At 48.0% G+C, this 23,100-nt stretch overlaps 2 protein-coding genes across 6 annotated transcripts; both read right to left on the reverse strand.

Moving 5' to 3' along the window:
- Positions 1-783: 783 nt before the first annotated feature.
- LOC310830670 (nuclear factor 7, brain-like) lies at positions 784-11,907 on the reverse strand. 3 transcript variants are annotated; one of them, XM_083710483.1, is made up of 7 exons: positions 9,779-11,907; positions 8,227-8,322; positions 7,904-8,137; positions 6,917-6,939; positions 6,673-6,797; positions 1,512-2,565; positions 784-1,281 (listed from the first exon to the last, which is right to left on the reverse strand). In XM_083710483.1, the coding sequence occupies exons 1-6, from the start codon at positions 10,124-10,126 to the stop codon at positions 2,015-2,017; spliced, it is 1,377 nt and encodes a 458-aa protein (XP_083566609.1). In that variant the 5' UTR covers positions 10,127-11,907; the 3' UTR covers positions 784-1,281; positions 1,512-2,014. The 3 variants fall into 3 exon arrangements, with proteins under 3 accessions (XP_083566609.1, XP_083566608.1, XP_083566610.1); XM_083710482.1 differs by having other exon boundaries at positions 784-1,273; positions 1,507-2,565; positions 9,779-10,319; XM_083710484.1 differs by lacking the exon at positions 7,904-8,137 and having other exon boundaries at positions 784-1,273; positions 1,507-2,565; positions 9,779-10,319.
- A 9-nt stretch (positions 11,908-11,916) lies between these two features.
- Positions 11,917-22,679, reverse strand: LOC310830669 (uncharacterized protein). Of its 3 annotated transcripts, XR_014557674.1 has the most exons (6): positions 22,289-22,679; positions 18,117-19,350; positions 17,474-17,600; positions 16,567-16,680; positions 12,692-14,694; positions 11,917-12,579 (listed from the first exon to the last, which is right to left on the reverse strand). XR_014557674.1 is itself a non-coding variant. In XM_083710481.1 (5 exons), exons 2-5 carry the CDS (start codon positions 19,227-19,229, stop codon positions 13,193-13,195), a joined length of 2,856 nt encoding a protein of 951 aa, XP_083566607.1. In that variant the 5' UTR covers positions 19,230-19,350; positions 22,289-22,531; the 3' UTR covers positions 11,917-13,192. The 3 variants fall into 3 exon arrangements, 2 of the variants coding, with proteins under 2 accessions (XP_083566607.1, XP_083566606.1); XM_083710481.1 differs by having other exon boundaries at positions 11,917-14,694; positions 22,289-22,531; XM_083710480.1 differs by lacking the exon at positions 22,289-22,679 and adding an exon at positions 20,287-20,359 and having other exon boundaries at positions 11,917-14,694.
- Between the last annotated feature and the right edge of the window lie 421 nt (positions 22,680-23,100).

Here is a 23,100-nt window from a genome sequence, read left to right on the forward strand (position 1 = left end):
AACCAAGATGGCAGCCTTCCTCCAGCTGCCCTAGGTGCACTCTGGAGACCAGCATTCTGCCGAAGGTGCCTTTCTTCCAATATGCTTGGCTCATATATTAAAACAAAAATACTGTGGCATTGTAAGTCTCCAGTGCTCTCTCATCCAAAGGATGCTGTGGCAAGAGATGTTACAGGTGGACCTACCCAGTGCTTTTTTTCTTTAAAAAAATGTTTAGGGGTACAGTGGTACCTCAGGTTAAGTACTTAATTCGTTCTGGAGGTCCGTTCTTAACCTGAAACTGTTCTTAACCTGAAGCACCTCTTTAGCTAATGGGGCCTCCTGCTGCTGCTGCACCACTGGAGCACGATTTCTGTTCTCATCCTGAAGCAAAGTTCTTAACCCAAGGTACTATTTCTGGGATAGCGGAGTCTGTAACCTGAAGCATATGTAACCTGAAGCGTATGTAACCCGAGGTACCACTGTACTCTTATTTTGACTCAAGAAAAATCACAATCTTTTGGTTCAATTTGGGGGAAATAAATACAGTAAATGGACAAAAGTACAAAGATTCTCAAAATGTTTAGGGGTATGCGTCCCCCTGTGTGTCCCTAGAAAAAAAGCACTGGCTCTACCCTGGAAAATTTGCAGTCATCTTGCACAAAAAAGGGAAATGCAGTTGGGGAGCCAATTGCAAAACACGAGTGAATATGCCCTATCTGATGCCCAGACCAACCATCATAACACACTTGTATCTGCATAGACCCCCACATGCCTCAAAACAGGATTTCAGTCCTAAGACACTTTTACACAGAGCAAAAGTTTATTTATTAAGCACTTAGAATGCACTGCAGCTTAAAGTCTAAGGCCAGGACCAATTCATGGAATCCCTCAGCAGCTGCTGGGGCCCAAGAACCCCAACAACTGTGTAAGTTTCCTAGAAGAGGCCACTGGAAGGCAAATTGCCTGGAATGATACACACCCAGAGCCAAGCTTGCCTGTTCTGGTCCTTTCCTAATGCCAGTGTGTTGGGTTATTGCCTCAACCCGCACATTCCTACACAAAGAGCAGGTGCCAAGCATGCATCAATACTGCCTTTGCTGAGGCATCTATGCACTTTCTTGCTAACAGATGGGTTGAGGAGGGGGATTCAAATCCCAAGTTCATGAAGTCTGAGAAGTACCATTTTAAAATCACGTTGCTCCTTAGAGGTGGCGGGCACAGTTCAGGGGAAAGTCGCCTTCTCCTCCGTGATCCCACTCCAAACTTTGTCCTAGTGCCTCTTTCAAATGGACTTTGTGACTGTTATGTTGTGGGTGAACATATCAGACGACACAGCGATTCTTCAAACCGCTCTTGTTTATTCACAGGCCAGGACAGAACTGAACTGAAGGGTTCAGTCAGCCAGTACAACATTACTGTAACAACTTTCTAAAACTATCCAATCACTGAACGTCACTTTCGATCCCTTATTTGCATAACTATCTACAGTATCCCCCTGCTGGCCCAGGGTGAGAACTTCAGTACATAACAGTAAGTCCCCGCTACCGACTGCATTGATAGTTGGGGGATAAACCTCTATTTTACTGCAGTCTTTACCTATATTGGGTTTTCCCGTGTAGCTCTTTAAACATAGCAGCAATCTCCAGGGGCTTACCCTTTTCTGCAGATGAATAAATAAGAAACACTACTATTTTCACTGAAGGAGATTCTCTAGGAATGCCTTGTAGATCCATCTGTTCTTGTCTGCTTTTTCTTGAGTTGCTTATGGTCTTGTTATAGCTGTGGCATGTTGTGGGCTGGGTGTTTGGGGGTTTATTTTGGGGTTTTGGCTTTGAATTATTTTATTGTTGTTGCACTGTGTGCATTTTAATTGCCTTGGGGGGAGTTTTCCCTTTAAAATAAATACAAAAATGTTATTTGTACGATGGGCATTTAAAGAACCTTCTGCTTACGATATGTCCAGGGCATTGTCCTTGCAGAAGCAGGTGTGAGTTGAGAAAAGAAAAACAGAACAGGAGATGTTCTTTTCCCTCTACCATAGTGGAAGGTGGCATATTTTTAAGGGGGTTGCATTTTTCCCTGAATTGTACAGCCCAGGGCAAAAATAGGGGAACAACCTCCCTTTGAACCTAGAACTCGCAAAAGTGTAAAGGTGGGCCATGGTAGAAGCATCACAGAAAGACACCAGGCCCCCGTTATAGTCCAGGTAAACCCCAACTCTCTTGGGGAAGGATGTGGGGCACAGCCTTTGTGGTGGGTCATCCTTGGCCATGAGCTCCACGCCATTTCGCAGCCGGATGACCCAGTATCCACTACCAGGGGAGGCAGCGATTTTCCCTTTGCGGTTGATAGAAACGCTAACCAGGCCTAAGGTCCAAGAGAGCTTGTCACCAACTTCCACTTCCCAGTAGTGCTTGCCTGAGGAGAAACTCTGGCAACCCAACACGGCTACACAGTAGTTGAACCGCATGGGTGTGTCTGGGACTTCCTGGCGCAGGTTTCCGTCCCGGACACAAGTGTAGTCATCTGATAGGACAAGACATGGGTGTGCTGTTTCAGGGTCCAGGGTTATCCGGGGGAAGTCTGCAAAATGGCGGGGGACGGGGGGAGAGACGAAGAGAGCAAATTTTAAAATCAAATTGTCCTTGCATTTCATAGCAGCCTGAGGAGGAGGAGGATTATATTTATTTATTTTATAAGCATCTTTATTGAAAGTTCAAAAAGTATATAATTATATGTGCACTAAACATGATGAGACATAAATAAAAGAGAAGAAGAAAGAAAAATAGAAACAGAACCCATGTAGAAAGGAAAATAAAAGGGGGAGGGGGGAAACCCCAAACTGTATACAGTCATACCTTGGAAGTCGAACGGAATCTGTTCCGGAATTCCATTCGACTTCCAAAACATTTGAAAACCAAACTGTTGGCTGCAGGAACTATTTGTACAGTATTTGTAAGAATGAATTCCAAATATCGCTGAATTTGTCTGTGGCAAGACTGATACTGATGAACTGGAAAAATAAAAATGTGGCTCCCTTCTGCGACTGAAGACTTATACAAGTTCGCAACTGATGATGATTATTATTCCTATAATTTATTACCCACTTTTCACCCTAAGTACCCAGGGTAGTTAACAACAATTAAAATACACTAGTAAAAACAGTCTGAAACAACTTAAAGCCACAGAAATGGGGGGGGGCTAATAATATATGGGGTGCAGCTTCAGCATTCTCCAAAAGTTGTGTAATGAAGGTACCAGATGCAATTGTGGGGAGGGACTTCCACAATTTAGGAGCTGCACCAGAGAATGCCAGTTCCTTGGCCACCACCCTACTGAGTTTCTGAGGGTGGTGGGACAACCCAGAGGGCCCCTTCTGCCAATCTTAGGCCACCATATGATCTGTAGGGAAGGGTCTTTCGAGTCTTGGGAATGGTTCCTACCATCTGAATCACAGTTAGGGAACCTGTGACCTCCTAAGTGCTGTTGGCTCCCTCAGCACCAGCCAACATGAACAGTGGTCAGTGTTAAGTAGATCTACTCTGAAGTAAGACTTATCCAGGGACCACGAGGATCCTCTGGGACTATAGCTTAATGCAGGCATCCCCAATCTGCGGCCCTCCAGATGTTTTCGCCTACAACTCCCATGATCCCTAGCTAACAGGACCAGTGGTCTGGGATGATGGGAACTGTAGTCCAAAACATCTGGAGGGCCGAGGGTTGGGGATGCCTGGCTTAATGTATAAGGAAGGTATAAACTTAATAGTCTGAGATGACAAGAGTTAGGCAACACATGGTGGTTTCCCAGACTTGCTCTAAATACTAGACGTTTCATGAGCCAGTACTAATACAAACGGCACACCCCAAATCGCTGGATTCAGTGAGTTAAGAGCTCAACACGCATTCCTCATGAGCATAACCAGAGGGGCCTGCCCCCCTCAATCAAGTAAATACACAAAAATATTCAACTAAAAGTGGAAATAATCACTGGAAAATCACTGTTAGGTCATTCGAGAAGGAGGTGCTGAAAGGGTTTTCAGCAAATCCAAGAAAGCTTGTTTTGTTCTTTGTAAATTTGCAAAAAGTACTCGATAACTCCCTGGTGTTAATTTTTTATTCCACTTGCTTGTTTTCAAGTGACTGAAGATTTTGATGGATATTTCTGAGCACTTGGGGGTCAAAGGAAAGTAATTTAAAACATCTGTTGTTGAGACATTTCATTCCAAATCTGCTAGACGGAGCCAGACGGGGGATAGTGGCAGGTGGGTGTCCTGTCCCTGGCCTTAACATAAATCATAAATCCATTACTCATGATCTGTACCTGACTCATCTTTTTCCTCTACCGTTCTGTTAGTTCATCCCTGAGCCTTATTAGCTCCTGGCCTGATCTTTTAATTGGCTTGGTATACATAGATCTTCCTAGGTCAGGTCATCGCCTAATCACAAAGATCCTGTTGAATGCAGATTCCTTCATTATCTGTTTTCTCAGCATCAGCACCTGGGTGTCCTTTCACTGCTCCCTGACTCACAGAGGAGCACTCTTAGTCATTCCCTCTCGCCTTCTGCATGACCCACAGAATCCCCAGCCAAGCTGAGCGAGCCCACAGATGCCAGCTGCTACAGGTGGGCTGAACAGTAAATACATAGGTACTCAAGATCTCTTAACTGTTAAGGAGAACTAATCTGTGTCAATCTCTTGTTTAGAACACAAGATGAGTGCCTTGCAAGATCAAAAAGCCCACGTAGTCCAGCACCTCTGCAAAAATCCTTTGGGAAGCGGTCGGCGGTGGGGCAGAGGTTTGGTGTGCAAAAAATAAATAAATACAGTGATACCTCTGGTTGCGAACGGGATCCATTCCGGAAGCCCGTTCGCAACCTGAAAAGAACGCAGCCCGCACCTGCGCGTGTCACGATTCGCCGCTTCTGCGCATGACGTCATTTTGTGCATCTGCGCATGTGCGAGCGGCGAAACCCGGAAGTTACCCTTTCTGGTACTTCCGGGTCGCCGCAGGACGCAACCTGAAAACGCACAACCTGAAGCAAACGTAATATGAGGTATGACTGTACCACATTCAATTCCTGGCATCCCCAGATACAAAGGGAAAGACAAATCCCTGCCTGAACCCCTGGAAAGACACTGTCCACCAGTGTAGACCTGGAGTGAGAAACCTGGGACTCCTTCCAGATGTTGCTGAACGACCACTCCCCAGCCCCAGTGAGCATGACCAATCTCAGGGATGGCGAGAGCTGTAGTTTGGCAACGTCAGGTGGGCCACAGGTTCCCCTCCCCTGGTGTAGACATTGCACAATACTGAGCTAGACTGACCCATGGTAAAAAGGAGCTTCCTGTTTTCACTATTGTCAGGAACCAGCAGCAGCTAGATGTCCCACATTAGGAACTGGCTAGCAATCCACTAGTGGGTGGCGCTGTGGGTAAATGCCTCAGCGCCTAGGGCTTGCCGATCGAAAGGTCAGCGGTTCGAATCCCCGCGGCGGGGTGCGCTCCCGTTGCTCAGTCCCAGCGCCTGCCAACCTAGCAGTTCGAAAGCACCCTCGGGTGCAAGTAGATAAATAGGGACCGCTTTCTAGCGGGAAGGTAAACGGCGTTTCCGTGTGCAGCTCTGGCTCGCCAGAGCAGCGATGTCACGCTGGCCACGTGACCCGGAAGTGTCTCCGGACAGCGCTGGCCCCTGGCCTCTTGAGTGAGATGGGCGCACAACCCCAGAGTCTGGCAAGACTGGCCCGTACGGGCAGGGGTACCTTTACCTTTACCTAGCAATCCACTGCTGAGAGAGTCCGCCCTACTCAAGGGAACTAATGCCAGTGTACTGAAAGAAGTAAATACAATGGTACCTCGGGTTAAGTACTTAATTTGTTCCAGAGGTCGGTTCTTAACCTGAAACTGTTCTTAACCTGAGGTACCACTTTAGCTAATGGGGCCTCCTGCTGCCGCTGCGCCACCGCAGCATGATTTCTGTTCTCATCCTGAAGCAAAGTTCTTAACCTGAGGTACTATTTCTTGGTTAGCAGAGTCTGTAACCTGAAGCGTCTGTAACCCAAGGTACCACTGTACTGTATATCACCAGTGTCAAAGCAATGATTCTTCAACATCAACTTCATTGGACTGGTCATGTTGCACAGATGCCTGATTATCGCCTTCCAAAGCAACTACTCTATTCTGAACTTAAAAATGGAAAGCGTAATGCTGGTGGTCAACAACAGGGGTTCAAATACTCTCAAGGCAAATCTAAAAAAAAAAAAAATGTAGTATAAACACTGACAACTGGGAAACACTGGCCTGCGAGCGCTCCAATTAGAGAACAGCCTTTACCAAAGACGTCATGGGCTCTGAAGACACTCAAACTCAGGACGAAAGGGAGAAATGTGCTAAGAGGGCGGCACGCTTAGCAAACCCTCACCATGATCAACTCCCATCCAGAAACCTATGTCCCCATTGTGGAAGGACGTGTGGATCCAGAATTGGCCTCCACAGTCACTTACGGACTCACTGTTAAAACTGTGTTTATGGAAGACAATTTTACTTGGCTACGAGGGAAGAAGAAGAAGAAGAAGTAGTAGTAGTCCCAGTGGAGAAGGAATACAATCAGTCTGAGTCAAGATTTGTTCATGCGGTGCATTCAGAAAAGGCAACAAGGACGCTTTTTGAGTTCTCCCAAACATCACCTTTACCTATGCCGAGTGCAGATTTCATTTCCCTCCAAGCGGCACACTGTAGAGGCCCCTTGAACTGCCCAAGGGTCTGCAGCATGGGGCGCATAAGTGGAAATGTTGGTGTGGCTTGTTGTTGCTTCACCCTTAGCCAGGTGGGAGGGAAAACAATCACACACATACAAGTAGATGTTAATAGCTAAAATAAAAATGGGGGGGTTTCTTTATGAATAAGAAATTACTCTTTTCTTTTTGGTTCACTCACCTGTTCAGGAGAGAATGTATTCCCTGTGCATGGGAGGGGGGAGGACAAAGGGGAAACATATGTTTAGAACAATACCAGGGAGATTTGAAATTTTAATAATTTTGACCTACTAGAGCCGGGAGTTCCTGGCTTTGCTATTTTTTTGCAAGTAGCAACAAACTGCCTGCTTAAACGCCCTTCCTCATCCATCTCGCAATCATAGTATCACCCACAAGGTCATCAGTGAGGCCAAACATCATCAAAACAGAATCCCCACCAACTTCAGCAATCCCCACCAACTTCAGCATCACCCCCAAGCACCAGCACAGTTATTCTGTGAACTGCCCTGAGATTTTTCGATTTTATAAGCTTTTATAAATATAGGATAAGTATTCATAAATGCACACCGATCTAAATATATGAACAATGTGTCTGAAATAGTATGGGAGAGCCAATTTGACTCTCCCAATGGCCTCAAATATTCCTCTGCAGGAAGGGAGGCCTTTGTCTTTTTGCTTGCAAATCCTGTCTTAAGGGTGTATTTGTGTATGAATAGGGTGAGCCTGTTACCTGGATTCAGGAACTAAAGAATTAACCATCACAAAAGAATGAGCAGACTGCCCAGGTAATGCAATCAGTGACCATTATCAGGTGTCTTGGCAGACAGGATTTCTGCTGTAGACCGCCTCCTTCTGTGATGTATGATGCCTTGGCCTACAGGGTGGGTAATTTCAAAAGTCTATATAAGGGCTTGCACACCATTGTTCAGGGTTCTCCTCCCTCCTGCGTGTGGTGAGTGGGCACCCTGTTGCAATAGTTTAATAAAGATCAGGCTTACTAGCTGCTTTGCTTCTCAGTATACTCTGGTTGGCCTGTTTCCTCCTACTGATAGGGAATCCACTTAAGGACTCTATACAGGCTCTGGAATACCCCATAAGGGAAAGGGAGCAGTTTTTCTTATTACAGTTCCAGCCGTAGAATCTCCATGGAAGCCTGTTTTCTCCTTACCGCTAGGAAGCTTGCAGAGTCTTGTAGCTGCAGGTGGACCCCGGCCTCCAACAGCAGCTCCTGGCCCAGCTGGCAAGACTCCCTCAGCACTCTCAATCTCTCCTCCATCTCCCGAAGAACGTGTGCCCCTTCCTCCTCCAGCCTCGCCTTGCACGCTTTCTCGTGAGCATAGAGGAAGCGATGGAGATGCTTGTATTCGGTGGAGATGTGGTCATCCAGACTCAACAAAACTGCCTAGCAACCAGAGAGAGAGAGCTAAGCATATTTCCCTCCCAGATATATAAGCTTATTAAGTGTCTCCTCGCCGCCCCAGTCTTCTTCACCTGATGGTTCTGGAGCTTCTCTTCTTCCTCCCTCATAAGCAGGACAAGTTTGGTCAGGTTAGATTCCATCCGCAAAACAGCCAGAGACAGCTTCTCCTATTCAAGATGGCGAGTGGAAATTAAAAATAGCCGGGGAGAGGAAGTTCTCTCTCTCTCTCTCTCTCTCTCTCTCTCACACACACACACACACACACACACAGCACAAAGTAAACATTTAACAGTAACCTGACCATTCAGAAATTGTCCACACCAGGAAAAATGTCACCTGCTTGCCATGAATTTGACTGTCTCCAATCACATAGACCTATTCCAATGGTTCTGTGTGATATAAACTCCAATGAGAAATTAAGGTCTTCGCAAAAGGGCTAGGTGTCCTTTGATGGCTCCTGCTTTTGGAATCCAACATGTATCACTTTGGGGAGCAATAGAGACAACTGGGAGGGTATTTTGCCATTTTAATTTAGGCAGACAAACTGGAAGAACTATTCACTGGCTGAATAAAAAGTCACCCTTTTAAAGACATCTGATGCCGATACAGTGGTACCTCGGGTTACAGATGCTTCAGGTTACAGACTCCGCTAACCCAGACATATTACCTCAGGTTAAGAACTTTGCTTCAGGATGAGAACAGAAATCGCGCAGCAGCGGCGCGGTAGCAGCAGGAGGCCCCATTAGCTAAAGTGGTGCTTCAGGTTAAGAACAGTTTCAGGTTAAGAACAGACCTCCGGAACGAATTAAGTTCTTAACCCAAGGTACCACTGTATAGGAAGTGGATTGCCTACTAACCTGGTGGGGGGCCTTGATTCCACTCTGCTCTGCTTGTATGTTTGTAAGCAAACATCTCTTACAAAGGCAGTAGAGAAGTCAAGCTGTAACTAGATTCCTTGCATGGAATAATGATACTATTTGTGTAGCTCTTCCTAGTTTGCTGCCAATCGGGACAGGTGTTGCTTGTCTGTTTTTTGTCTTATAAATTTATATGGCAAATGCACAAGCAAACAAACATTTAAAAATAATTCCAATACAGGTGCAAATTCGGGGTGGGGGAGGCAATAGAGGTTTCCAGTGCTGTCTTATCCAAAGGAAACTCAGCCCTTGCTATAAAACATTTCTCCATTCAAGGGAGCAGGGAATGGTTAACAAACCAGCTGCTGGAGTACTGTTAAATGCATGGGAATGTCTTCATTATTTAATAATAATAATAATAATAATAATAATAATAATAATAATAATAATAATAGCATTTACATCCTACCTTTTCCTCCAAGGAGCTCAAGGTAGCATACATGGCTCCCCCCCCCCCTGTCTACAACAACCCTGTGAGGTAGGTTAGGCTGAGAGCCCATGACTGGCCCAAGGTCACTCAGCGAGCTTGCATAAGTCACTTTGAGATCCCTTAATAATGCTAATTCAGCCAGCCAGCCATAGAAAAGCTGCCAGCCTTTCTCCCGACTCCCCATTCCCACCCACTGTGCTCTCACGCACCCATCACTATTACTAGCAATCTGGGAACAGGACACAGGGGGCTCTGCTGGGACTCTTCCCCCCGCACCTTGTACAGCTTTGTGGTCTCCTGGACAGAGGTCAGAGTGCCATTCTGGCGCGGAGCAGATTCTCTGGGCTCGGTGCGTCGACCTTCCTCGGCCTCCCCGGCTCTCATCCCGCCGATTCGGTGAATCAAGGTCCCCAGGAGCTTGCACGGGGTGTACCTCCTCTCTGGAAACTGCTCCCGGCACTGAGGACAGGTGGGCTTGCTGCCAGGGACTCCCCACGCTGCCTCGATGCAGGCCTGGCAGTAGAGGTGGCCGCAAGGGAGGGCAACCGGCTCCCAGAACCACTCCAGGCATACAGGGCAGGAGAAATCCGTAACGAGGTCCTCAAAGTGTGTGGAGGAAGCCATGGCGAAGGCAGGTTACTCCTAGGAACTTCAAGAAACTCAGGTCTCGGCCCTCCTCCCTGCCCACAATATTATAGCTGGGAAGAGGACCCCAACATCTGCTGTTCAGCCGTCTTTCCTCCCTGCCCACCTGCCAAACACCCAGATGCCTCTGCTGGAGTTAGGAGACAGCAATCGAGTGGTCCAAGCTGTCAAGTTGTGGAGCTTCTGGCTAGACCCAGCCACTGTCAGAAATCCAATGCTGAACTTTGCTCCCAAACGCCCAAGATTTGCGCTTATCGCTCACAGGGGTGTGGGTGCAGGAACACAGATGTTTAGCAACCCACCCTCTCTGCACATAACACTTTCACGAAAGCAATGTGGGCTCCCCTCCCCTTTTAAAAAAACCAAACCTGGCTCTACTGCATTGCACAGCTTGCCAGAAGAGATTCCTTTGCTATGTTTCTGCGCACAAGGCTGCTGCTAAAAGCACAGAAGGGGCCTGTACAAACAGTTCCAGCCCTATGCGTTTCAGACCAAATGGACTCAGGAGAGAACGTGCATTTCTAAAGTGTGCAGCCCTACTATAGAGCTTCCTCTGTTACTGGTAATCAGTTACCTGCTAGGATATGGAAGCACTTGATTAAACAATAAACACCAGGCACACCCTGGTGGAAGGTTTTGGAAGTTTTGAATTTGCATGCTATCTGAATAATGGAGCGGAAAGGGGATTTCATGGGCCAGGGCCAACCTAACTGCCGCAAACACGTTAACTTTTAATAAAAAGCCTGTTTGCCAGGGTGCAGAGAGAAATGTCCTTAAATATGGAGCTGGAGGAAGTGGGCAGAAAGTAGATCAGCAATTTCCTCACAGAGTACATCCTTATTTAGAATGAATTCCCCTTTCAAGGCTCTGGAAGAGACCCCAGACCCACCTTCCTACTTATTCTGTTTGCCAGCAGCAAGAATCCAGCCTGATGAAGAAGAGTTCTGTTGGACTCTAAAGCTTACCCACGTTTTTAAATATTTTGGATGTTTCCAAGGAAGGTTTTAGCTTTTTAAAAACTTTTTGGGATTTTTAACTTCTAACAAACTAACACCTTTTTCAACTTTCAAGTTTTGTCTACTTCACCTGTTTATAAAGGTTTACCTGTCAGAGTTAGGAGCAGCGGCCCCTAGTCCATCTCTGCTAGATCAGCCTCCAGGTCCTACGACTGCTAGTGACATTGATTTCTATAAACCTTCAAGAAATATAATTGCCAATATGTGGTCTAGAGCAGGTGGATAATACATAGACCCTCAACCATTCATACAACTCTAGGAAACTTGCAGTTCATTGGCAAAGGGATTCTGTCTCCCAATTGTCTTTTAAAAAAGCAAAAACAAAAAAGCCTTCCTCTATTATTATTATTATTATTATTATTATTATTATTATTCGCAGCAAACTGGGTTGTTAAAAAGGAATGCTTTGGGGAAAACCAGAAACGAACGTGTGTGATTGGTTCCATGAATGGTTCAGCAATTCCTGGGCTTATAGCACATGCTCAGAGGCACCCTGGTCCTTAATTCTTCACAGATATTTGCCCAAATGAGCCACTGCTTCACACCTGGCTCCAGGACCAGTTGAAAACAAAGCAAATCCCATAAGCCAGACGATTGCCCTAAAGGTTATTATTGGAACTCTGTGCTGCCAGAAATGGAAGAGTAACACTTCCATCACTTTGGGCACCAGATGAAAGGGGGTTGTATGTGTTACAGACCAAAAATAATAATAAATAGTTCAATGGATTAAGCCAGGAAAGCTATGGAAACAAAAAAAGGAAAATATATTTTATTTTCCATATGTACAATCAAGCAGCCCAAAACTCTGCCCATGATGTTGAATCTCCCAGTAGGTATTGTGCCACCTTCCCTGCCCAATGGAAAACCACGACGGAGAGTTCACAGCAGATAAAAAAATCTTAACATGTACAAGACGAAACAAATAAACAAACAGCTGCCATTAGCCATCTCTCAACCAAGTCACTGCAATGGACCATGCTTGAGAACTGAGGAGAGAGACTTGAAGTAAGCTGGAGGGTGAAAATTTACAGCCAGGAAGTGACTGGTTGAGCCTCCAATAAAAGAGGCATTGTGTTGATCCTGAACCCTTAAGTTTGGGAGTTCTGATTCTGGGCTGTACCACTTCAGACTGCTGGAAGGATTACACAGCTCCCTGTAGGGAGAAAAAATTGACACAATTCCCTGGCATGTCAGGGAGAAAGGTTCTAAAACAATGCTCCCTGCCCCCACTGGCTTTCTGTGTGCAAGAGATTTGCCTCCACCAAATGTTGAAAGATTTAAACACACGCAAGCATCCTGCAGGCCGATATGGTACAGTCCAAAAACAGGCTTGCTATGTCATCGGTCCTTAGGATGGGGACCATTGTTGTGGCCCTGGAGATGAACCCTCTAGCTCAGGCATAGGCAAACTCGGCCCTCCAGATGTTTTGGGACTTCAACTCCCATCATCCCTAGCTAACAGGACCAGTGGTCAGGGGTGATGGGAGTTGTAGTCCCAAAACATCTGGAGGGCCGAGTTTGCCTATGCCTGCTCTAGCTCCTGAATACCTGTTCCAAAGTGACTGGCACCAGGAAGGTAGCTTTGTTCCGGCAAGTGGGAAGAGCTAGCTTTTCCCTTGGCTTGGTCTAAGCCTTTCTCTGTTTAGAACACTCATTGTTTGGGGTGCCCTATTACACCAAGCAGAAACCTAAAGACTGTAAGGGCTTTGGAGTTGCCCCTCTTGAAATCCCAAGTCCCCTTTCTGGATGTAGGCTTGAACAAATCTTTAGGAGTAAGCTACAACCCCAAATATTTGCAAGCGGGGGCTATTTGGCTCTCCAGGCTCGCAGCCACCCATCCGCAACGGCGTGCACCCCCCTTCTCCCAACCCTTTCTCCAAATAATTCCAAGCAATCACCGCCCTCAAGACCATGGTCAGAACAAACTGTTCAACAAGCTAATGCAAATGCGGCTCATCAAAATCTAGGGTCCCAGGGTCCCACCAGAAAGCGGTTGCTTCCCACAGTGGAATTTGCATGGTGTTCCCGCTCATAAAATCATCTCCACGGGGTCACGCGAGTAAGGAGAGGCATCCCACACGGGAGCCAGCCCCAAGGCCTCTGGCTTCCCGTGGAAGCGCTGGTGCCGGCGGAGCGTCGAACGGTCCCTGTAGTTTTTCCCGCACTCGCCGCACTGGAAAGAGCGCTGTCCCGTGTGCATGATCTGGTGGCGCAGCAGCTTGGATCGGTGGCTGAAGCTCTTGGGGCAGTCGGGGCAGGCGTGGGGCTGCCCCAAGGTGTGCGTGAGCTGGTGCAGGGCCAGCAGGCTGGGCAGCGGGTGGTGGTGCTGCGTGGCATGGGTCCGCTGGTGGCGGGAAAGGCTGGAGTTGCGGGTGAACGTCCGCCCGCAGTCAGTGCACTGGGGGACCTCGCTGCCTTCCAGCGAGGTTTGGTTGGCGGGCTGCAAATCCAGACAGGGATAGCTCTCCCGGTTTTCAGAGCAGAGGGGCCCTCCATCGCTGACAAACAGACAATCGGCATCTTCCTCCTCCTCAATCCATCTGTGGTCCTCACCATCCCCTACACGCAGCTCTACTATTTCCTCGCTCTCACGGTTTCCAGCACACAGCTCCAAGCTCCGCTGGTGCCCAGCGATCCCAGGCCGGTGCTCCATAATTTTGCCGCTGTGGAGCTCCGCGTCCCACCCGTGCTCAGAATCCCCAACACGGAGCTCTAGGATCTCCTTGTCCTGCTGGAGCTCCAAGCGTGGGTTGCCCTCACTATTTCCAGAAGGGAGCGTGTCATCTGCCTGCTCGCCACCCTGCCCGTCTGCGATCCACTCGTATTCCCATTCCTCCTCGCAGAGGTCCGAGCCTGGTCCGAGCTCAGCGTCTCCCGTGCGGAGTTCCCCGCCGCCGGTCCCTCCTTGCTGCTGCCACTGCAGCTGGTGCACCCGGCGGTGTTGGATGAGGTTGGAGTGTCGGCTGAAGCCTCTCCCGCACTCGGGGCAGCTGTGGGGGCGCTTGCCCGTGTGCACGCGGCGGTGCTGCTGCAGGTTGGAGCTGAGGCAGAAGCCGCGCCCGCACACGTCGCAGCGGTATGGCCGCTCACCCGAGTGGTTCTTCTGGTGGCGGGCCAGCTTGTTGCGGTCACAGAAGCGCTTCCCGCACTCGGGGCACTTGCAGGAGGAGTCCCCGGGGTGGAGGCAGCGGTGGCGGGCCAGCTTTGAGCGCTGGGCGAAGCTCTTGGGGCAGCTCGAGCACCGGTACAGCTTGTCCCTAGCGTGCGAGAGCTGGTGCCGAGCCAAAGCGGATTGCCAAGGGAACATCTTGCCGCAGTCGGGGCACGTGAATCGTGGCTCCGTCCGATGCCAGCGGGGCCTGCTGCTGTCCGTGGTGGGAGGGCTGCTTTTGACAGCCCTGTCCGCGCTTCTGAGACCACTTCTGAGACCGCTTCTGGTTATCGGCACAACCGGAGGGCTGTCCGCTGCTTTCTCTTCCTTCCAGGTCAACAGCTCCTCACAGTCAGACTTGCTCGAGAGCTCAGCATCTTCTGGAAAAGGGAAGAAAGAGAAGGATGGGGAAGGATTATGCAGTCATAGGAAAAAGGAAGTAAACCCTCTTTGAATTCTGTGGTTTTACTTATCAGGACATTATAACAAATCACCTGTTCCGTAGCAGGTCTTAAAATTAGGTCAATACAACAACACAAGACACATGACACTGTGTCATGATTTACTTAACAAAAATAAAGCCAAACTGGAGGCGCCATGTGTGAAAAACTAAGTACAAAGCTAAGTTCAAAGAGAGTGTGCCTTCTTTCCCCCACGACTTTTTTTTTCAAAAATTGGGTTTTATAAGCAGGAATATTGTTATACACATAAGTATACCAAGTTTTCTCATGTCACTTGTGTATCACAAAAACAGCATAATAAATGCAGGAAAACATCTACAACATAGGTTTCATTATTAGTGGTGAATGCATAAGTTCTTGGTTTAAACAATCAGGAAGAAGAAAAAGAGGGGAAGAGGGGGAGTGGCAAGTGGGGTGGGGTCGTTATGCTTCTATTCTTCTACTTAGTGTATGTGTGGGTTTTTGTGCCAGTGTTACTTGTATGGGTTCTCGTACTATTCCTTGGTGGTGAGAGAGGTTGCATGTGGCTGAGGGTGTGGCTGGTTGTCTCTGGCTGGCTGTAGTGAGATTTGTTTTTGTGTGTGAGTGGGGTGTGAGTCTATATTTTTAAATCAGGTTATCCAGATTGATTCGTATGCTGTCGGGGGATTCTTGTTGTTTTCTTGTCGGGCTGTGTATGTGATAAAGGGGAACCAAACCCGGGTGAAGGCGTCTTCTTCTATTTGTCCCCGTGTCCCCCATGTCTTTGTAAGGTAGATGTTTGTCTGGGTTTAGCCCTACCTGGAAGTTGAGGCCTCGGGGGAAGAGAAGGAAAATGCCCCTTACTCCCCAGCAGATTTCAACACCACCAATGATCCTAAAGAGTAATTGAATTTAAATGTCCCTGCCCCAGGGCATAAGCCAGCACACTGGCCATGTGGGCTCCTGGCCAGCTCTCAAACCTCCTCCAGCATCTCCACCAGGGTCAGGGGAGCCGAAGAAGAAGAAGAAGAAGAAGAAGAAGAAGAAGAAGAAGAAGAAGAAGAAGAAGAAGAAGAAGAATTTGGATTTGATATCCGGCTTTATCACTACCCAAAGGAGTCTCAAAGCGGCTAACATTCTCCTTTCCCTTCCTCCCCCACAACAAACACTCTGTGAGGTGAGTGGGGCTGAGAGACTTCAGAGAAGTGTGACTGGCCCAAGGTCACCCAGCAGCTGCATGTGGAGGAGCGGAGAATTGAACCCAGTTCACCAGATTACGAGTCTACCGCTCTTAGCCACTACACCACACTGGCCAAAGTCTGTACTGCAGTGTTGTGATGTGCACCCCTTATGGGACCCATTATGAAGGCAAGTCGTATGTCTTCCTGACAAACGAGTTCTCAAGCAGTTGTATCTTTCTCAGAATCCATGTTTAGGACTTGAGAGGAGTTGCTTCATGGAATCTTAGAGTTGAGAGGGGCCTCAAATGTCATCTAGCCCAACCTCCTGCAGATGCAGGAGAGCCACTACTACAACCTCCCTGATAGGTTGGCCATCTGGCCTCTGCTACAACTTCCCTGATAACCAGCCTAGCCTCTAATTAAGAAGAGTCCACCACCTTCTGAATACAACTGTGTTTTGTTGAAAGAAACCAGAGTCATAACACATGACTTAAGCTTAGCTTGTTTCTAACAAACCATGGTTAAGATTAACCATGGTTTACTGAGTTTGGACAACACTATAAGCTGTGTCCAAATAAACAGAAGCGAAAGCTTTCAAATCTGAATGCAGAATAAAAACCAGTAACATCAAGGGCAGTTGTTTTCTCACCAGCGTCTCTTGGTGGGACTCCTTTTTTTGACTCCTGGAGATCTTGGAAACATGGAACCGGGTTCTTGCTACTTTCCATCTGGGAGATCAGATCTGGTTTGTGAGTTGGAAATCCTGCAAAGTGGAGAAGAGAAACAAAATAAAAAATATTTTAAAGAAGAACAGATTTTTTTAATAATAATAATGAAAAGAAATGGGCAGGGCCCAAGGGCAACCTTGCTTCAAACACAAGTGTATTTACACTTTAGATTCTGCTGAGTCACTCTAACACGCTTGCTGAGTCACTCTCACTTCACCAGTTGCTGGTGCAGGACAAACACACGCAACTTAACCCTTCCTTGCCCTTTTCCCTCTATGTCCGTAAACCTTTATTCATTAACAAAATATTCCAGTCCATGATAACGAAACACAGTGCGGAATCGTTAACTTGTGATAACCTTGGGACGCCTAAATGTCATTGCAGGGTCCTTCAAATCGAGCCAATCACATTTAATATCATTAAAAGTTGTTAAAATTTTGTATTTGCATTTTCCTTTTTGATTGTATCCTGAACGTTTGGATGGTGTTCCAGAGCAGGAAGCCATGAAGTAAAGTATGTTAATCTATGCAGAGAGCAGCTAAGGATGAAAGATTTATAACTCTGTTTCTACTCAACAGATGACGCATCTGTAAATGGCTCTGAGATGGTGGTTTAGAATGCAGTTAATAAATCAACTGTAATCCAAAGGAGAGCACCACTACATTTAGCAGTCAAGTCGAGCTAGCAGCCCCTCCGAAGGCTACAACTTCGTCATTTTTGATAGGACAAAGGCTTGGCAACACCTCCCCACCATGAATGTAAACAATGGAGCAGCCAAGCTGATTCAGAGATCCTTCACCAACGACTCTACAGACATTAAATTCTCACCCAGTGACCGGACATTCTCATAATTCTCTAGCATGACCTCCCGGTAGATTTGCCTCTGAGTTTCATCCAGGAATCTCCATTCTTCCTCAAAAAAATACACACCCACCTCTTCAAAGGTCACCAGTGCCTGAAACAATGCAAAATATTTTTTTTTAAAGCATATGCACGCAGCAGGAAAAAATACTACTATAAATATATACTTTTAACCAGAGAAGCAGTATAAATACGAAGAAAAATTCCCCCAAAATTATTCAACTTATGTTTGCGAAACTGCATTCCAATAGGAAATAAACCAACTCCTTTTTTCCATAAAGGCATTATCACTTTGTCTCTCCCCTGCACTAAACCTAAATATATTTGTGAGTTTAATCACTTGTGAGTTTAATCACTTGATTTTCCCCATTTTTGGTACTCATGGCTCCCCTGAAATGACTTGGGATCTGACCTCCTCCAGGCATTCCTTTCCCCACATGATTAATATTATGTGAAGGGAGAAGCAGAGGTGAATCTGAATACACAACCCTAGGCTGCATTTATTGGCCATTTATACTTGTCGTGCATGAAAAGTGGATCACAGCTTTGAAAATGCCTGTTGTAAACCCCCCTCCCCCCCCAAAAAACCACCCCATGCTTCATGCCTCACCTTTTCCCCATGTCTCTGAAGCAGAGAAAGGCCTGTCAGGAAGTTTTCCACCAGGTCCACAGCCTGCGCACACGTCTCTGGGTGTTGCTGCCACACCCAGCTCTGAATTTCCTGAGGCAAAATGGCCAGGAATTGCTCCAGGACCAGCAGCTCCAGAATCTGCTCCTTGCTGCGGCTCTCCGGCTTCAGCCAAAGGCGGCAAAGTTCCCACAGCTGCCCGTAAGCTTTCCGCGGGTCCTCAGCTTCCTGGTAGCGAAACCACCGGAAACCCTGACGGGCAGTCTCCATGGCGATGCCACCATCTCCCAAGATGGCCCCCTGACGTTTTGGGCTGTTGCAAGCCTCTTGTGTTTCTCCTCCTCCTCCTTTAGGGTCCTCTGGTTTCTCTGGAGAAGCCCGACTGGCCATGCCACCCTCCTTAGATGCCACCTCAGATTCCATTAACTCTTCCTCTTTGGAGTTGGCTGCCTTCTGGATAGAGGCCTCGCAGCTCTCAGCACTGTCCCTCTGTGTCGGTTCGGTCTGGGTGGCCTTTTCTACTCTAGGGAGACCTGTGTGTTCAAGTGACTCAACGAAGTCCTCAACGCTCCCTCCATCTATGATCTTAGGCTGGGTCTCCTCTTCCTCTTGAGAACCTTTTTCAGAAGACACCACACAGGTCTCATCATCATCTGACACAAACTCAGGTTCTTGCGACTCCTGCTTTTCAGGGTCAACCTCCTCCTCTTCGATAGTAATCACACAATCTGGGCCGACCATCACTTCTGTTTTGGTCCCTCTCTCTTCTTTGGGGTCAGAGGCGTTTTCAAAAGAGACCACACAAGTCTCAATTTTATCCTCCAGCATCACCTCAGGTCCATCTGCCTTAGATGCCTCCTCTTCTGGAGTGGGGAGAATCACCTGTTGCCGGACCTCCCAACACTGAGGCTTCACCATAGCTTCATGCAGATCCATCCGGTCCTTGCGGGAGCGAGAGCGCTTGAGGATCTCCTTGATGGTCCCAATGGGAGGCGAGGTGTCCTCCATTTCGACACTGATTTGGACCCCTGGTTCTAATGGGGAAGGGAAGCGGAGAACCCAAGTAGCTGATGAGTCACCTTGCTTGGTGGTCATAGTTCAGCCGGCTTCAGAAGGATGGGTGGTGGCGGTTATCCCACGTTCTGGAGCCTCAATTTATATTTGGTGTATGAACAGCCATCTCCTGACAGTGGCGAGTTTGAAGGAAGCCAGGCAGCTGAGAGGTGGAAAAAGTAAATGCTATATGGTTAAAAAACATAGGTATGGGGGGGGGGGTACTTAAACATTTCACCCTTTGACAGAAGACAAGAGGACTCAAACAGAAAAGTCACCTGCCACTACAGAAATAGAGACTAAAAACACACAATATCATTGCATTTGTTGGCACTTCTGGTCGAAAGTCCCAGTCTGACTTCCACTGCAAAATAATGATGATGATGTATTTTTCCGTGTATCAGACTATATTTCCCCCTGGTTTTTTTTAAGTTTAAAACTGGGGGTTGTCTTATACATGGAATGTTGCAATTATTTAATTTTGGGCTCAAAAAATGTCTTATACATGGGGGCGTCTTATACACGGAAAAATATGGTAATTTTTTACTTATACCCCGCCCATCTGGCTGGGTTTCCCCAGCCACTCTGGGCAGCTCCCAAAAGAATATTAAAAGCGCAGTAAACCATCAAACATTAAAAACTTCCCTAAACAGGGCTGCCTTCAGATGTCTTCTGAAAGTCAGATAGTTGTTTATTTCCTTGACATCTGATGTGATGGCGTTCCACAGGGCGGGCGCCACTACCGAGAAAGCCCTCGGGATGAATGTAGTTTTTATTCCTAGAATCATGGAATCGTATAGTTGGAAGGTACCCCAAGGCTCTAGTCCAACCCCCTGCAATGTAGGAATCACAGCATAAAAATAAAAGCTTCCAGTTCATAATGATGTGTAAAGGGCTTTCCGTGGTCACTCCAGCTCCAAAATGGCAGGAAATCACAGGAATTTACACAGGTGCACTATTTACGCGGCAACTGATATGGGATGGAATCCTGTCCCGTGGTTAGTTCCAGCATCAACGCAACCAGTTTGGGACTTAAGCTTGGAGGGTCCTAGAATATTTGCCCAATCAAACGAAACAGGGAAAGCACAGGGGCACACACCAAATGCAAGGGGCAGATTAGGAAGAGGAGATCTGTATCACTGAGCAGCCTGCTCCATCTGCAGAAGCAAAGAACCTGGAACCTGGGCTATGTCACCAACTGTCAAAGGTTAGGAAACTGTTTGCAGAAGAACAGAAGAGTATTATGAGACCTGCTAATAGCTCCAATTCCATTTGCTGTTAAAAGAGGAGCAGGGGCTTACTGCTCATCGTCTGATTTGGAACACAAGAAACTGCTGGTATTTAACTCCCAGTAAATTAGCAAAAAAATTTTTTGCAAAAATGTATAAAACAGGGAAAAAATGAGTTGGGAAAAAATGTTTAAAATAACTTTTTCTAAAAAACCTGGAGCCTTTCTTTTAGGAATCTTAGGTGCCGAAATCCCAAGGGAGCAGAAAAGACTATTTATGTATGCAACCACAGATGTGTGGATGTTATTGGCCCAGAAATGGAAAGAAGATAAAGTCCCTAGCAGAGAAGAATGGCAGATCAAGTTGATGGATTATGCCAAAATGGCTAAAATGACCCAAAGAGTCAGAAATCAGGAAGACCAAAATTTTAATAAGGGGTGGGGGGGAATTATAATTTATCTTAAAAACCATTGTAAAGTTAAAACCGTTAAGTAGGATTGGAATAACACTTGTAGTTTAATGGTGATTTTTGGACATAATGGAGACGTAAAAGATTTGGATTATCATAAAAGATGCAGGAGGAAATTATTAACAGCAAGATTCACAAAGGGGAGGAGGAAAGTCCAGGAGATTCTTTGGAATCTTGTTTGTATATTGTATATTGGATATGTGATTGTAAAAGTTTGGTCTGAAAACCAAATACTGTAAACAAATTTACACACACACCAAAGGAACGCAGGAAACTGCTTTCTACTCAGGCAGACCATCAAGCTCAATATTGTCTACACGGACTGGCAGCTCCAGGATTTCAGCCGGGATCCTCTCCCAGTGTCATCGCAATCGGCAAGTGAGTAAAACTCCACCTTATTGGGAGGCTGTTGCAGCGGCTCGGAAGTCAGAAAGGAAAGTGAAAGGTGAATTGGCCGGGCTCCAAAATGGGGAGGGTCTCGGGATTGCCTCCCAACCCCAGTCGGAGGAAGGAGACCCGAGGCTGGAAGGAATGGAGGTCTCAGCAGGATTCCTAAGCTTTCTCTCTTGAAGGAGGGATGGCTAGGTTAAAGCCGAGGGAGGGAGACGCCAGGACGCCTGGGTTCCCTCCGCCCTCCCCAGCTGTGGGAGGTAAGCAAGGGGGCGGGGCTGCTGTTTGGGTTAAAAGGCAGCGGCGCCTGTGCCTCCCCTCCGTCTCCACCAGGCTGGGAACCAGCTCTAGGCAAGGGGGGCGTTGTAGGAAGGGAGGCGAGGATCTGGACTCCTGGCTTCTCCTCCCACGCCGTGCCCGGAGTGGGGCAAGGGGGGCGTTGCAGGGAGGGAGAAAGGAAGGCGAGGATCCGGACTCCTGGGTTCTCCTCCTACATCGTGCCTGGAGTGGGGCAAGGGGGGGCGTTGCAGGGAGGGAGAAAGGGAGGCGAGGATCGGGACTCCTGGGTTCTCCTCCCACGCCGTGCCTGGAGTGGGGCAAGGGGGGCGTTGCAGGGAGGGAGAGAGGGAGGCGAGGATCCGGACTCCTGGGTTCTCCTCCCACGCCGTGCCTGGAGTGGGGCAAGGGGGGCGTTGCAGGGAGGGAGAGAGGGAGGCGAGGATCCGGACTCCTGGGTTCTCCTCCCACGCTGTGCCCGGAGTGGGGCAAGGGGGGCGTTGCAGGGAGAGAGGGAGGCGAGGATCGGGACTCCTGGGTTCTGCTCCCACGCTGTGCCCGGGGTGGGGGAAGCATGTACAAAAAGCAAATTGCCCCCCCCCCGCACCTTGCGTCTCCCTAGTCGGAAATCCCTATGCACGGAGAGGGAGAGCAGAGCCCTAGTGTCGCCCCCCCCTACCCAGCCAGGCAGCCCCCCATTAACTCCTGCTGCTGCGCGTTTCCTCCGTCTTTTTTACCTGTTCTAAATGATGATCACGGCGCCTCCTCCGCAGCTGAGAGCTCGAGACTCTTCCGTGGGGAGTATTGGGGGGCGCGTCTCTCGCCGGCAAGAGCAAGCCCGCCCTTCTCTCTCCCCCTCCGAGCACCGATCAGACCCCCACTCCTCAGGAAATGAGCGAACAGCCCGCGCTGCCGCGAGCCCCTCCCGACGAGGCGCTGCCTGCCCTACCCTTCCGTCTCTCTGCACATGGAGACGGGCGCGATATTGGGGCGGGGGAGTCAGTGGGAAGAGAGTGGGTAAGGTTAACTATTCCTTGCCCGGCCTGATCTAATAAGGGGCTGGTTTGCCTACAAAGACCCACCCACCCCCATTGCATTGCATTGTAACCCTGAGCGCTGCAGAGGGTGCAAATGTGGGCCTGAGGCCAGGAGTGTTTACTCGGAAGGAGGGCCTACTGCCTTCGAGAGGGATTTCTCCCAAGATAAGGGGGCAGACCACTTTGCAGCCAGAGAGAGAGATTACTTGCCAACGATCAGCTGCAACAATCGATTGAACTGGGGGGGGGGGGTCTGTTAAAAAGTTGATCTTCAGGTGTGGAACAATTTTATTGGGGGGTGGGTTGAATGAGAAAGAAAGCGACTCGCAAAACAATGTGGCTGATGCGATCTTGCAAGAGACACACTCTCCTCTCTCAGTAAAGGAAGGCCTTTTCCAAGATGATGCTTTGCTGCCCACATGGGGGAAACAAATGAAATGAAAACAAATGAAAGTGTGCTCTTTCTCTCTCTCTTTAGAATGGCTTATTTGTATGGCAATGTAAGCAGTTTT

The sequence above is a fragment of the Podarcis gaigeae genome, assembly GCF_964106915.1.
Source record: "Podarcis gaigeae genome assembly, chromosome: 13".
NCBI classification, from domain to species: domain Eukaryota; kingdom Metazoa; phylum Chordata; class Lepidosauria; order Squamata; family Lacertidae; genus Podarcis; species Podarcis gaigeae.

Excerpts from the sequence above, each read along its gene's own strand:
- LOC310830670 (XM_083710483.1), bottom strand. The coding sequence starts at position 10,126 with ATGGCTTCCTCCACACACTTTGAGGACCTCGTTACGGATTTCTCCTGC. Across the intron at positions 8,138-8,226 it reads AGAAGCTCCAGAACCATCAG|GCAGTTTTGTTGAGTCTGGA; the intron begins GTGAAGAAGACT and ends TCTGGTTGCTAG. Across the intron at positions 2,566-6,672 it reads GAAATCTGCACTCGGCATAG|ACTTCCCCCGGATAACCCTG; the intron begins GTAAAGGTGATG and ends GCCATTTTGCAG.
- LOC310830669 (XM_083710481.1), bottom strand. The coding sequence starts at position 19,229 with ATGACCACCAAGCAAGGTGACTCATCAGCTACTTGGGTTCTCCGCTTC. Across the intron at positions 16,681-17,473 it reads TGAGAATGTCCGGTCACTGG|GATTTCCAACTCACAAACCA; the intron begins GTGAGAATTTAA and ends TCCACTTTGCAG. Across the intron at positions 14,695-16,566 it reads AGTCCCACCAAGAGACGCTG|AAGATGCTGAGCTCTCGAGC; the intron begins GTGAGAAAACAA and ends TCCCTTTTCCAG.